At 42.1% G+C, this 12,430-nt stretch overlaps 1 protein-coding gene and 1 long non-coding RNA gene across 6 annotated transcripts in view; one reads left to right on the top strand and one right to left on the bottom strand.

The window, feature by feature from the left end:
- The window catches only part of Usp45 (ubiquitin specific peptidase 45), a 73,468-nt gene extending 62,484 nt beyond the window's left edge, over positions 1 to 10,984 (bottom strand). The window contains exons 1-5 of one of the 5 annotated variants that reach the window (XM_006237941.5): positions 10,913 to 10,984; positions 7,739 to 7,848; positions 4,867 to 5,039; positions 3,506 to 3,609; positions 1,722 to 1,822 (exon numbers count right to left, since the gene is read on the bottom strand). In XM_006237941.5, the coding sequence (XP_006238003.1) occupies positions 1,722 to 1,822; positions 3,506 to 3,609; positions 4,867 to 5,039; positions 7,739 to 7,838 (478 nt within the window). In that variant the 5' untranslated portion in view covers positions 7,839 to 7,848; positions 10,913 to 10,984. Of the gene's footprint in view, positions 1 to 1,721; positions 1,823 to 3,505; positions 3,610 to 4,866; positions 5,040 to 7,738; positions 7,849 to 10,839 lie in introns of all 5 variants that reach the window. The other 4 variants (XM_006237940.5, NM_001395561.1, XM_006237939.5 and 1 more) reach the window with 4 other exon arrangements.
- Positions 6,550 to 11,698, top strand: LOC134478949 (uncharacterized). Its single transcript, XR_010051727.1, has 2 exons — positions 6,550 to 6,688; positions 10,336 to 11,698. It is a non-coding gene; the product is annotated as an uncharacterized LOC134478949 (long non-coding RNA).
- Positions 11,699 to 12,430: the final 732 nt, after the last annotated feature.

The following is a 12,430-nucleotide window of genomic DNA, read 5'->3' as shown; positions in this document are numbered from 1 at the left end:
TGGCTCAAACCTGTGTTCTGTCATGACCTGAATACCTCAATGGTTTGAATGAGAATGTTCCTCATAAGCTCACGTATTTGATCACTTGTTTGTCTTCTGTTTATGGCACTGTTTGTGAAAGTGATACAGCCTCCCTTGCTGAAGTACGTCAATGGGGGAGGTTTTGAGAGTTCACAGTCCAGCCCTAGTTCCAGTTCACTCTCTGATTTGTGTCTGTCGTTGAAGGTGTGACCTCTGTTTCCTGATCTTGTCTCTTGCTCCCTCTGTGATGGACTCTTAGCTCTCTGAAACTATTAGTCAAAATAAACTCTTCCCTAAGCTGCTTTTGGTCACGGTATTCTACCACAGCATTAGAAAAGTAGGCAATACAATGCGACATTCTCACCAACAGCTCATGTACTCGGCCTGGACATGACAGTAACAGAAACTGTAGTTTAGTAGGGGAGGGAGTAGGTCACTGTGAGCGTGTCCTTGGGGTTGCATCCTGACCTGATCCCTTCCTAATCTGCTCCCTCTTCCTTCCTAATCCTCTCTGCTTCCTAGCCATCACAAGGCAGGCAACCTTCCCGTTGCTACAGCGATGTCCTACACTGGTGTTCTGACTCGTCCTAAGTCCATTGTGATAGACTAAGATGACCGTAGGCAGCAACTGCTGATGCCATGAAGACATAAGGGAGCAAAATAGACTCTGCTTACAAGTTTCTTTCAGGTTTTTTGTCACAGCAATGAAAAACTAACACACTCCTTTCCTAATAGTCTCCCTACAATTCAGTATTCGAGAAATCAAATCTGAAAGTCTGAAAGGCTACCACACTCACTGGCTTTATTCTCAACTTTAAGGATCCTAAGGTAAGAAATGTAGACATCCCTATCGCTGCTGACATCAAATGGCTTTGTGTGTCCTTGTGGCCAAGAAAGTGAATGCAATGCACAGTTCTCAAGAGACAGCATTCACACTACATTCGGTTGCTGAAGCACTCAAGGTCTTGCACTCGCCCCAGTTCCTTGTTTCAGCAGAACGTGAGCCACGAATGGTATACCTGAGACAAAGCCAGAGTCCTGCAAATGCCTGAAGGAGTTTAATATACACTTAGCAGATTAATGATTCCTTTTGCCCTCCAGAAGTCTGGGCTTATATCCCTTCCTCCTTAGACTTCTCATGACTGCCTCTTCGGAGTGACAGGTAGCTAACAAAGACAGCTACATCCTGGACTACAGAAATAGAATTTGAACCATGTTTTCTGTTTGTTTGTTTTTGTCGTTCATGACAACTAAAAGACTGAGCTGTAGCTCAGTGGTAGAATATGTGCCCATCTTACACAAGGCCCTGGGGTCAACCCAAGTACTGTTAAAAAAGCAAATAAGTAAGACAAACCCTTTTATCACAACTATATTTTTATAAAACCTTTCAGTTGCTGGTGCTACATTCCAAGCACTTTATCTCTTCAAAGGCATTTTAAGGGCCAACTAGGTAGCTCAGGGGTGAGAGAAGACACTGCCAAACCTGATAACCTAAGTCTGATCCGCAGGATCCCCACGGTGCAAAGAAAGAGCCAGTTCTCAGTTTGTTCTCTGGCCTCTACACGGGTGCCCTGGAATGTGGCCACACACACTGACTCTCCTTCTACCACATGGGTTCCAGGAATTGAAGTGAAGATTATCAGGTAAAATATGAACGTTGTATTTTAATACTAATTGCTTTAGCGAAATGCTTAAGTTACCTGTTTGTGTTTTAAAAACATGTTTCTGGAGAAAATCAACTATCTGAGCCAAAACTTTCTTGTTGCAATGTGTCGATAATTTTTCATTACATTCATAACACCTGAAAAATAGGGAATACAAGCAGAGGTCATGAAAGCGGCTTCAGTAAGTACATATAAGGTGTGCACTTGACAACTTCTGTATTTAAACTGCATAGGAACCAGGAACTCAAAGGGGAAGGTATTAGCTAGGCCTGGACAAATGAGCAAGGGACCGTTCATACAGATCCTCACCATTCAAATCAAATTTTGCAGTTTGTCTTAAATGTAATAAAATGTTACATAGGCTCAGCAGAGCAATAATATGGTTCAACTTATACACGTACCAAATTCATGGGGCGGGGCGGGGGGTTGTCTTCTTTCCTTTCTTTCTTCCTTCCTTCCTTCCTTCCTTCCTTCCTTCCTTCCTTCCTTCCTTCCTTTTGAATATGCTTGACCAGGGAGTGGCACTATTTGGGGATGTGGCCTTGTTGGAGTGGGTGTGTCACTGTGGATGTGGGTTTGAAGACCCTCATCCTAGCTGCCAGGAAGCGAGTATTCTGCTAGCAGCCTTCAGATGAAGACGTAGAACTCTCAGCTCTGCCCGCACCATGCCTGCCTGGACGCTGCTATGCTCCCCCCTTGATGATAATGGACTGAATCTCTAAACCGGTAAGCCAGCCCCAGTTAAATGTTGTCCTTATGAGGGCTGCCTTGGTCACGGTGTCTGTTCACAGCAGTAAAACCCTAACTAAGACACTTCCTTTCTTGGCATATCCAGTGCATAGGAGGAGGAGGCAGGCAGCTTTGTGTAAGTTCAGGGCCCTCTGGTTGAGCTCCACAACAGCCAGGGCTATGTAGATCACCCTCTTTCAAAAAATAAGAGAGAACAAGCCCAACAACAAAAGAAAGTCAGGGTCTCCCTATATAGCTCTGGCTGTCCTAGAACTTGCAATGTAGACTAGGCTAGCCTACAAGTCACCTGCCTCTGCCTCACAAATGCTGGAATTAAATGTGTGCATCATCATGCCTATTTTCGTTGCTGTTATTGCTGTTTAAATCTTATTGCTTTATTTTATGGGACTGAGTATTGCCTGGATACGTCTGTGCACCATGTGCTTGCTGCACCCAGAGATGCCAGAAGTGGGCATCAGGTCCCCTGAAACTGGAGTTACAGACCACTGTGGGTGCTAGGAATTGAACCTAGGTCCTCTGGAAAAGCAGCCAGAGCTTCTAACTGGTGAACCATCACTCCAACCACCGCAGTATACTCTTGACCTCTGAACTATTTCTTTAGCCCAAGTTTTTGGTCTTTCTGAGACAAGGTATATAGCCCAGTCTGACCTAGAAATCACAATCGCCTGCCTGTTTCTTCCCAGCACTGTAATTACAAGAACTATACCATACTTGACTCCGATAATATTTTTAAATACTACTATGTGGATTAGAGCATCTCTGAAATACCTAAGTGCTTAAAGCATCATCCTCCTCTTAGAACACTGGGATTCGGCATTAGTTCACTAAGAATTCAAGTAGACAGAATTTTTCTTTATCATTTAAAAAAAAAGTCAGAGATAAATCGTTTTTTTTTTTATTTTAAGCTTTATGCTCATGAGTAAAATTATTTTTCTTAAAGTATCCCAGATTGTGTTTAAGAGAGAAGTTTATACAGTGATATTATATCTTCATTTTACTTGTAATGCTCAAAGGGTTTTGTTTGTTTTTTTGTTTTTAGGCAGATACAATACTAACAAAAGTCAACTTACCATATGACCCATGTGCTCAGGCTAATGACAACACAATGGGACTCCGCCCCAGAGCTCTTGAAGTGTCTCAGTGAATGCTGGCTTTCTGAGTTCTTACCGCATCCCTAAAGATGAACAGAGAACCATCTGTATGAGTCACACACAAGTTTCCTTCAAATCCATCGAACCTTAAATCACACGTAAGCTCCGTTTTCACTTCAAGCAAGAAGGAACAGTTTGGTTCTTACCAAATTTAATCATTTGTAAAGTAGATAACCTGCTGTCCATTGTATATGTACGTCTAATAACCACAGCTGATTGGTTTCCCTGTCAGCAATGCACACACTCACTGTCCTGTGTATTATATACCGGGGGACACTGAGCAGTGCTGGGCCAGAGGAGCCCTCCTCAAACACATTCTCCCAGTCCTCCACCTTCCAACCTCACTGGGGATGGAAACAATTCCAGCCAAGGAATTTACCTCACAAGATAAGTAAGAGAAGGAGTACTTCATGGGAGGAAAAGTCTAGGACAGTGTCACAGATCTGTAAAAAGGAACAGAAGTACTTTTCCTTCCTTATGGTTTTGGAAGTCGCTGTGTGATACATAATGCCTGAAGCATCTCCGGTCTCTGAAACGTGAAGCTGGTTATGACAGTTTAAAATAAAAAGTATTGATTTTGAGAGTTTCTTTCTCTTGAATTAATTACAAGCTCTGAAGTGCTCAATTCCTGCATTTTAATCAATCAATCAATCAGTTAATTAACAATTTTTTTGGTTTTTGAGACCATTTTTTTCTGTGTAGCCCTGGCTACTCTGGAACTTGTTCTGTTGACCAGGCTGGCCTTGAACTCAGAGATCCACCTGCCTATGCCTCCAGAGTACAGGGAGTAAAGATGTGTGCCACAGCTTTTTATTTGTTACGGCTGGTGAGATGGCTCAGTGAGTAAAGGTACCTGCTGCCAATCCAACCTGTTAGATCCCTAGGACATACAAATAGAGAACCAACTCCAGGAAGAAGCTGATATCCACAAATGTGTTGTGGCACGCACACACACAAAATTAGTTTTTTTAAAAAAAGGTTAAAACAGGAATAAAGGGCTCTAAAAGGTTAGATTCACTTCCTAAATTAAAAAAGGCACAAACAGGCCCAGATATGAGAACAAGAGTGTTAGATCCCTTGCAAACTATTTAACCACACAGGATTGCTTTCTAAACATCACATATATTTATTTACTCCTAAACATTCCTAAGTCCATCTTGCAGTACCAGTCTAAATGTGAAATGAATCTATTTTAAGGTCTATACCTAACCCAAAGCCCATGTCACACAAGGCATTTTAAAGATAACAGAATACAAACATATAAAGAACATCCTTCTTACCTGAAAACCGCACTTGAGGCACAACCAAACATCGGAAGGAAGTACCGGCTGTCCATCACAGAGTCTTCTCTCTTTCAAACACTCTGAACAAACTGACCAGAGAGTCTCAGCTACTGCCTTCTTCACATGGTTCACACTGACAGCATAACTGATGTGCTGGCATGTTAAACCTACTGAATGATGAGAGACAAAATGAAAACATTTTCTCTCTGGATGAAAGAACTACCATTAGCAAGTTCTGGTTAACCAACTTGACACAAGCTGGGGTCATCTGGAAAGTGGAACCTCAACTGAGGATGGCTTCCATCAGACTGGCCTGTAGGCAAGTCTGCAGGCATTTTCTTGATTAATGATTGATGTGAGGGCTCAGCCCACATGGGCAGGGCCACCTCTGGGCAGGTGGCCTTGGGGTGTATAAGGAAGCAAGCTGAGCAAGTCACAGGTAACAAGCCAGTGTGCAGTGTTCCACCATGGCCTCTGTGTTAGTTCCTGCCTCTCTGTTCCTGCCCTGACTTTCTTCATGACAGATTATAAACTATAAGTGAAATAAGCCCACTTCTCCCCAAGTTTATTTTGGTTATAGTGTTTATCACAGTATAGAAAGTCGACTGGCACAGTATGAAAAGTTCGTATCATTAAATTGATACTAACCAAAAAGTACACATTCAAAACCAAAGTAACTTGTAAGGATATATAATTAATTATATGAATGTACCACATAACATTCTTGAAATAATTACAGAAGAGATTAGTGGTTGCTAGGAGCTATGGCTGAGGACAAAGTATGGATATAAATAGGTAACTTGCAAGATGGCCAAAGGCATGGTTCCCTGAGGCATAGAGAACTACAAACAAAACAATACTGCAATTGCACACACACACCGACCACATACAAGGCGCAGTAACTCTGGTGATCTCTCAATAAGCTAAGGATGGCTCCATCAGATCTGATGCTGTCCTACAGCGATGCAGGATGCTAACATCAGGAAAGGACAAGTGGCAGCTATGAGACATCTGTATTTCCTTATACACTCATATTCATCTAAAATTGGTTCAAAATAAAAACAGAATTAAAATTATTTATTTACTAAACTGGGTATAGTAGTACATGCTTTTAATCCTAGCACTTGGGAGACAGAAGCAGGGAGATCTCTGTGACTTCCAGGCCAACCTGGTCTACATAGTGAATTCTAGGATAGCCAGAGATATCCACACGGCCCCTCCTCACTCTGCGCTGAGGAGATAGCAGGAAATACTAGAGTAGGAGTGCGGCTCATAGATAAGGTTGGTGCTTAGCATACCCCAGGCCCTGTGCTCATTTGCTAGCACCAGCAAGTAGGTAAGTAAAATAAAAAGATACATAAAATCTTTTTACCTATGCTGGCTTTGCTATATCGCAATTTTCACCATTGTCAGGATAAAGAAAAACAAAAAGTATATCTTACAGAAACCAGAACTTTCAGAATTCTTATCCTCACCTACACGTGAGTTGGAGCCTAGCCAGGCCTAGAGATCAGGACTCAAAAAGCAAAGGCAAAACAAAACAAAAACAGTAATTCTTATGTATATGAGAATCATATGAGAGCACAGGGCCTGGGGTATGCTAAGCACCGACTTTATCTATCAGCTGCACAGTCCCATATCAGGGACCGTGTCATTAAAGAAAGGGACATTCAGAGAAAGCTGATGAAATGACCAGCCAGTCCGGAGCAACAGTTTACAAACTGTCATTACTTTGTATGAACTTTATAATTCTGAACTGAAAAGTCATTCTATGCTATTATCTTCTCCATAGTCCACGGGATGGGTTCTGAAGGACAAGGTAAGTACTCTGATGCTATCACTCAGACTTCTAAAAATGAAATCATTGCTAACCTTAAAAATATGTAGGTGCACTCAAGATCACATATATTTTATGGGAGGATGCAAACAACTTATTGTATGTTATAGAGTAAATTTCTGGTTTTCTATAAACTATATAATTATCTAAATTTCATATGATAAGATTATATGGATATTCCTAAATAAACAATTGTTATAAGCCGCAGTTTCCGCTAAGTAAATAAAAACCAGTAACACAGCTCTGGCCACCTCAAATCCAAAGATCCCTCTGCATTTCCCTCCTGAATGTTGGAACTAAGGGTGTGCACCACCATACTCGGCCTGGTATATTAATACTTCAAATGTTAATAAGATTCTACGTGGAAACCTTCTAATTTGCGGTTGGTGATATAAAGCCAACACTTCCTCTCTTTCCTCCCAATTATGAAATGACAACAAGAACAGAAAACAAAGATTCAAAATTCACTGTTAAAACACAAGTCCTGTCAGCTGTAGTGATGCACACCTTTAGACCCGGCACTCAGGAGGCAGGGGCAGGGCAATCTCCTGAGTTCAAGGCCATCCTCGGCCAGAGTGAGTTCTAGGCCAGCAAAGGCTACATAGCGAGACTATCTCAAAGAGGGAGGGGGGTTGTGGGCATGTGGCTTAGTGAGAGTGTTCAGCTAACACATGCAAAGCCCTGGGGAACGGGGATCAAACCCACCACTTCAGAGATGAAGAAGAAAAAGAAGCGGAGAGAAGAAAGTGGGGACAGGGAGAGCAGGGTGAGCTTCGCAAGCCCCAAACCCAAAGTTCACCATCTGTACACCTCTGGCAGCTGAGACTTAATTCTAATGAGCCATGAGAAAGACAAACAAGAACAATATGACAGCCTTAATATACTCATAACTAAAACTTAAGAACACCAACAATGGCTTTGTAGGTGGAACTAGATGAGCTGGTTCTCAGACTTATGCAGAAAATGGTGAATTGTAAAGAACTGAATCCATGAATTGAAAAGCGTCTATTGTTACTTCTTTAACCCATTTACCAGCAATGTCATCTGAAGAATCTTCATCGTGAGGTAGCAGTGGTCTTTTACTTCTTTTGCCTTTCTCAGGTAGATCTTTGGATGGATCTTTTACCCGCATCTGTTATTTCCTGAAAAGTTTCAAGAGAAATAATAATGCTTTAATCTTTAAAACTAAACGGTTTAATGCATATTCGAACTAGACAGGTCAAATCCATAGAGGAAAAATGAGGACGAGGAAGACAAATCAGCTAAAATAAACCATGATGTGGATATATAGGACTAAGCATGAAGTGGTAGAACAGACATAAGACCCTGGGACCTACCCCCAGGACTGCCTGCCTCTGCTCCCAAAGCGCAGAGATTAAAGGCATGTGCCACCATGTCCAGGTAGAAACATACAATTTTAAAAAATTCTTAAGTATGTGGCCTTTGGGTATGTGCATGTCAATACAGGTGCTTGTGGAGAACAGAAGAGGGCATCAGATCCCTGCAGATGGCATTACAGGCCCATGCACTGCCCAGTGTGGGTGCTGGGGGCCAAGCTTGTTCTTCCTCCTCAAGAGCAGTGCAGGCTCTTAGGCACTATGCCATGCCTTCAGCCCAGTGTATATGATTCTCTTTCTAGCCCCTGAAAATATGTTGTAGAAACAGTGCAATTTGGGTTGGGGATTTAGCTCAGTGGTAGAGCACTTGCCTAGCAAGCTCAAGGCCCTGAGTTCGGTCCCCAGCTCCAAAAAAAAAAAAAAAAAAAAAAAGAAATAGTGTAATTTTATCCCTAAATATGTAGGCATAGTGCTTTTTCAAAAATTGAGTAATTATCCTATATAACGTCACTATCATACCTAAGAAGAGTATGCCTTGATTATCTTATATCCTAACATATTCTAATTTTCACATCTGATTTGTGTACTCTATAGGGATTTTTCTTTGGATGGAGATTCAGATATTGTTTTTACTTCACCTGTTTTTCATTCTTTTCTTTTTTTAATAATCCCATATTATTTTTTTAAGTATGTGTATAGGGGGAGACAAGTATCCTTGCTAACACATCTCAGCAAATGCTTCCTAGAGTAGAAAGGAGAAAGATTCTAATATAGAGCTACTTTGTAAAGCTTTACCTGGAAGCTCCTATTAGCTGGCTAAAGAAAATCATGTGGTCACATTTAACTTTATTTAGCCGAAGCCAAATCTAGATGAACCCAAGTCATCATTTTCTCATCTATTCAGAAAGTCTTCTAAGAAAATATACTGGACCTACCCTTATTCCCCCACACCCATCCCTGTACGACAACTGTGCACATACTCAGCCACTTCAAACCCTTTTCAGTCTACTTAACCTCCACCGGCTCTACTGCCCCACAATGACCTGCCCTACCCACCCCTCCCACAGTGAGATGGCCAATTCTGGCTTTCCACCTCTAAATTTACAAAGCTGCATCCTGGACAGAGAGAGGAATTAACAGAATCTTTGAAAGAAATGTAAATAAAAGAAAATCCAATAAAAGAAAAAAGAAAGAAATAGCTCACGAGAAACGATATATTTCCCTTTATGAAGATTTATTGTACAGATAATGACGACATCTGGAAGAATACTCATCCAGGCATTTGATTTAGACTTTGTAAACAAACTGTTACCCTTTTCAAAAACATTGTCTCAAACTTATCCTGGTAACAGAGGGGCAATTTCAAATCACCTTCCTAGCAGATGTAACATATCTTACATACACCAGCCCACAATGTGGCAATTTCATGTAACCTTCTTTGACAAATTCCACTTAAGGCAGAACTAACAAACAATCAACATTAAATCCAAGGATTGAACTTTCAAGTGCTTTCCATTATCAAAACTGTGTCTGGAAATCTCCAAGACTCTCCTGGCACTGAGGAAGCAACAAGATCCACAGGACTCAGCACATGGTTGTACATTTCACGGAACATCCTATGAACACACCACCTGATTAGAATGGAAAAGGGTACTTTCGCATAACTTCCATAAGCTCTCTCCCTCTCAGATGGGTAAGGAATAAGCAGCAACGTGAATCGAGTTCAGGGGAAACCATTAGAGACTTGGAGCACGGAATCTGTACGGTAACTGGTCATTTTGGCATGAAATATAATGTTGGGTATAGAATATTCACTACTACATCAGAACACTCCCAAACTCAAGTTTCCAGATGCCAAACCGGGGGTGGGGGTGGGGGTGGGGTGGGATGGGGGCGCAAAATCGCAGGCAGAGTCATCAAAGGACAGAAGTTCAGGCCTGATATGTTAACTTCACCACAAATACGTTCTTTTTTTTGGGGGGGGGTGAGGTTTTCCAAACATCAAACGTTGCAGCTTTCTTTAAAAAAATTTATATATATATATATATGTATGTTTATGTATTTTACGTGTATGACTGTGCGCACGTTTAGAGAGGTCAGAGTAACCGCGTGGGTCAGGCTTGACAACCTGCTGAGGCATCAACTTAGCTTTTAATTTAAATATTATCTAGCACCTGTGTTTTTTCTAACACCGGATGTACAGCTAACGTAATTAATGTTACGTTTTTCAACTGGCTACAAGCATCCCGTGTCAAAATGTTTTTTGTTTTGATTTTTTTTTTTTTTTTTAAGTTTTGGGCTGCTATTCTCCAGCGTGAGAAGAGGAAATGCAAACATCTTCCTTTTAGATACCCGGGCTCCAAAGACTCAATTCTAGGAACCTTCTTTTCGCAAGCACTTTGAGATACGTCACTATCATCATCCTCATTTTACACTTGGAACTACATAGAGGTAAAGTGACTTGCAGAAGTCCGGGAGCCGGACGTGGACTCAGGTAGTAGGATCGACCCCTAACGTAACATTTGATGTTGCCAGAAAGCTGTGGTTAAGCTCTCTTCCTCAGGCCACCGATGCACCCCAAGTGAGCAGAGTGGAATGTGCTGCCAGGAGAGATCCCGAGAGGACAGGCGGACGGTGCACGCCCCGGTCACCAAGAAGATCGGACTCGGCCCGGCTCCCTCCCCGACCCCGGCTCTTTCGGCTGCCGCCAGCACTCGGCCCCGGAGGCCGCCGGGTGCCTCTGTGAATCTGGACGCGAGAGTACGCGAGAAAACCTCTCTTTCTAGGCTGGCTCACCTACAAAAAGGCCTCACCGCCTAAGCGAAGACACAGGGGTTGCAGTGACCCCAAAGCCTGGGCCCCAACTCACCCCGCCCGCCGGGCCGCAGCTTCCACACGCAGGAGCTTCTGCGCCTGTGCAGAGGGGAACCGGAGAAGGCGGGGCCTGGCGTCCTGGGCGGGGCGAGGACGGGGTCTGGTGTTCTGGGTGGGCCGGGGGGCGGGACTTTGAGTCCGGAGCTGGTTCCGCTTTTCCATTGACAGAGTGGAGGTTGGAGCAAGGTGGTGTGTAGGCAGGATGAGGGGATGGCTCCCTGCGGCCAGCTGCTACATGGCCAGCCACAGGGCCTGGACTCAGGTGCTGGCTTTAGTGAGCTGTTCTGGTCCTGAGTTGAGTCCCACTTGCTGGATGCCTTTTGAGACGGCTTCCCTTGTTCCAACACCCACCTTGGAACTCTAAAATCACATCTGAGATTCACTCTATATGATTTTAACGTGTTTTTTGTTGTTGTTGGTGGTGGTGGTGGTGGTGGTGGTTTTAGTTGTTTTTGTTTTTTTGTTTTTGTTTTTGTTTTTTTATGTGATTCTCACTTCTGAACTAGGTGATGCATCAACACCTCTAATTCTGCAGAGTCCGATCATCTGTTACAACAATGTACACCTTGCTTTTGAGTAAAAATATTGGTTTGAAATTTTGTTGTGGGGCTAGAGAGATGGTTTAGTGGTTAAGAACACACACTGCTCTTCCAGAGGTCCTGAGTTCAATTTCCAGCAACTGCATGGTGTCTCACAAACATCTGTAATGGGATTCAATTCCCTCTTCCTGTTTAAAAAATAAAGAATTTAATAAATAAAAATTGTATTTTTGTTGCAAGTACTGGTTGATGGGCCTCAATCTTTCACATAGGACAAGTTGTTGCCTGATGGATAGGATGCTAGGGTTAGAAGTTAAAAGATTCCAAGTAAGAACCAAAAGGTGACTGGTTTTTTGTTGGTTTTTTTTTTTTTTTTTTGGTGGTGGTGTTTTATTTGTTTGTTTGTTTGTTTGTTTGTTTGTTTGTTTACTTAAAAATCTAATTTGTTTCCATGGGGAAACTTGGCAAAGGAGAGAATGATTCATTTATGTTGTTTATAAAACCATTCATTAGACAAATACAGAGGAATACAAACATGTTGGTCAGGATACTAGGTATGGGGTACATACCTTTTAGAAGATCATTTTCTTCCAAGGAAAAAAAGAAAATTTGGGTTAGGGTGGAATTTCAAAGTCTACATACAAATTTCAAATTTGTCTGTATAAATATAAAGTTCCATATGTTAATATTGGATTTGAAATATGTAAAAGATGCAAAAGAGGAAAATAGTTGCATCCTAAATTGTATCAGGAATAGATCTTTCAAAAAGTATGTATTAAGAGTCAATTTAGAGGAAAAAAGGCTGAATTTTAAAATTAAAATTTAGATTCTCTTAATAATAAGAAATTTAAGAATTCTGCAATTAGGGGTTGGGGATTTAGCTCAGTGGTAGAGCGCTTGCCTAGGAAGCGCAAGGCCCTGGGTTCGGTCCTCAGCTCCGGGGGGGGGGGGGGGGGGGGGGGACACAAACAACA

The sequence above is a fragment of the Rattus norvegicus genome, chromosome 5, assembly GCF_036323735.1.
Source record: "Rattus norvegicus strain BN/NHsdMcwi chromosome 5, GRCr8, whole genome shotgun sequence".
Taxonomy (NCBI): domain Eukaryota; kingdom Metazoa; phylum Chordata; class Mammalia; order Rodentia; family Muridae; genus Rattus; species Rattus norvegicus.
This window is presented reverse-complemented; position numbering and strand designations above follow the sequence as displayed.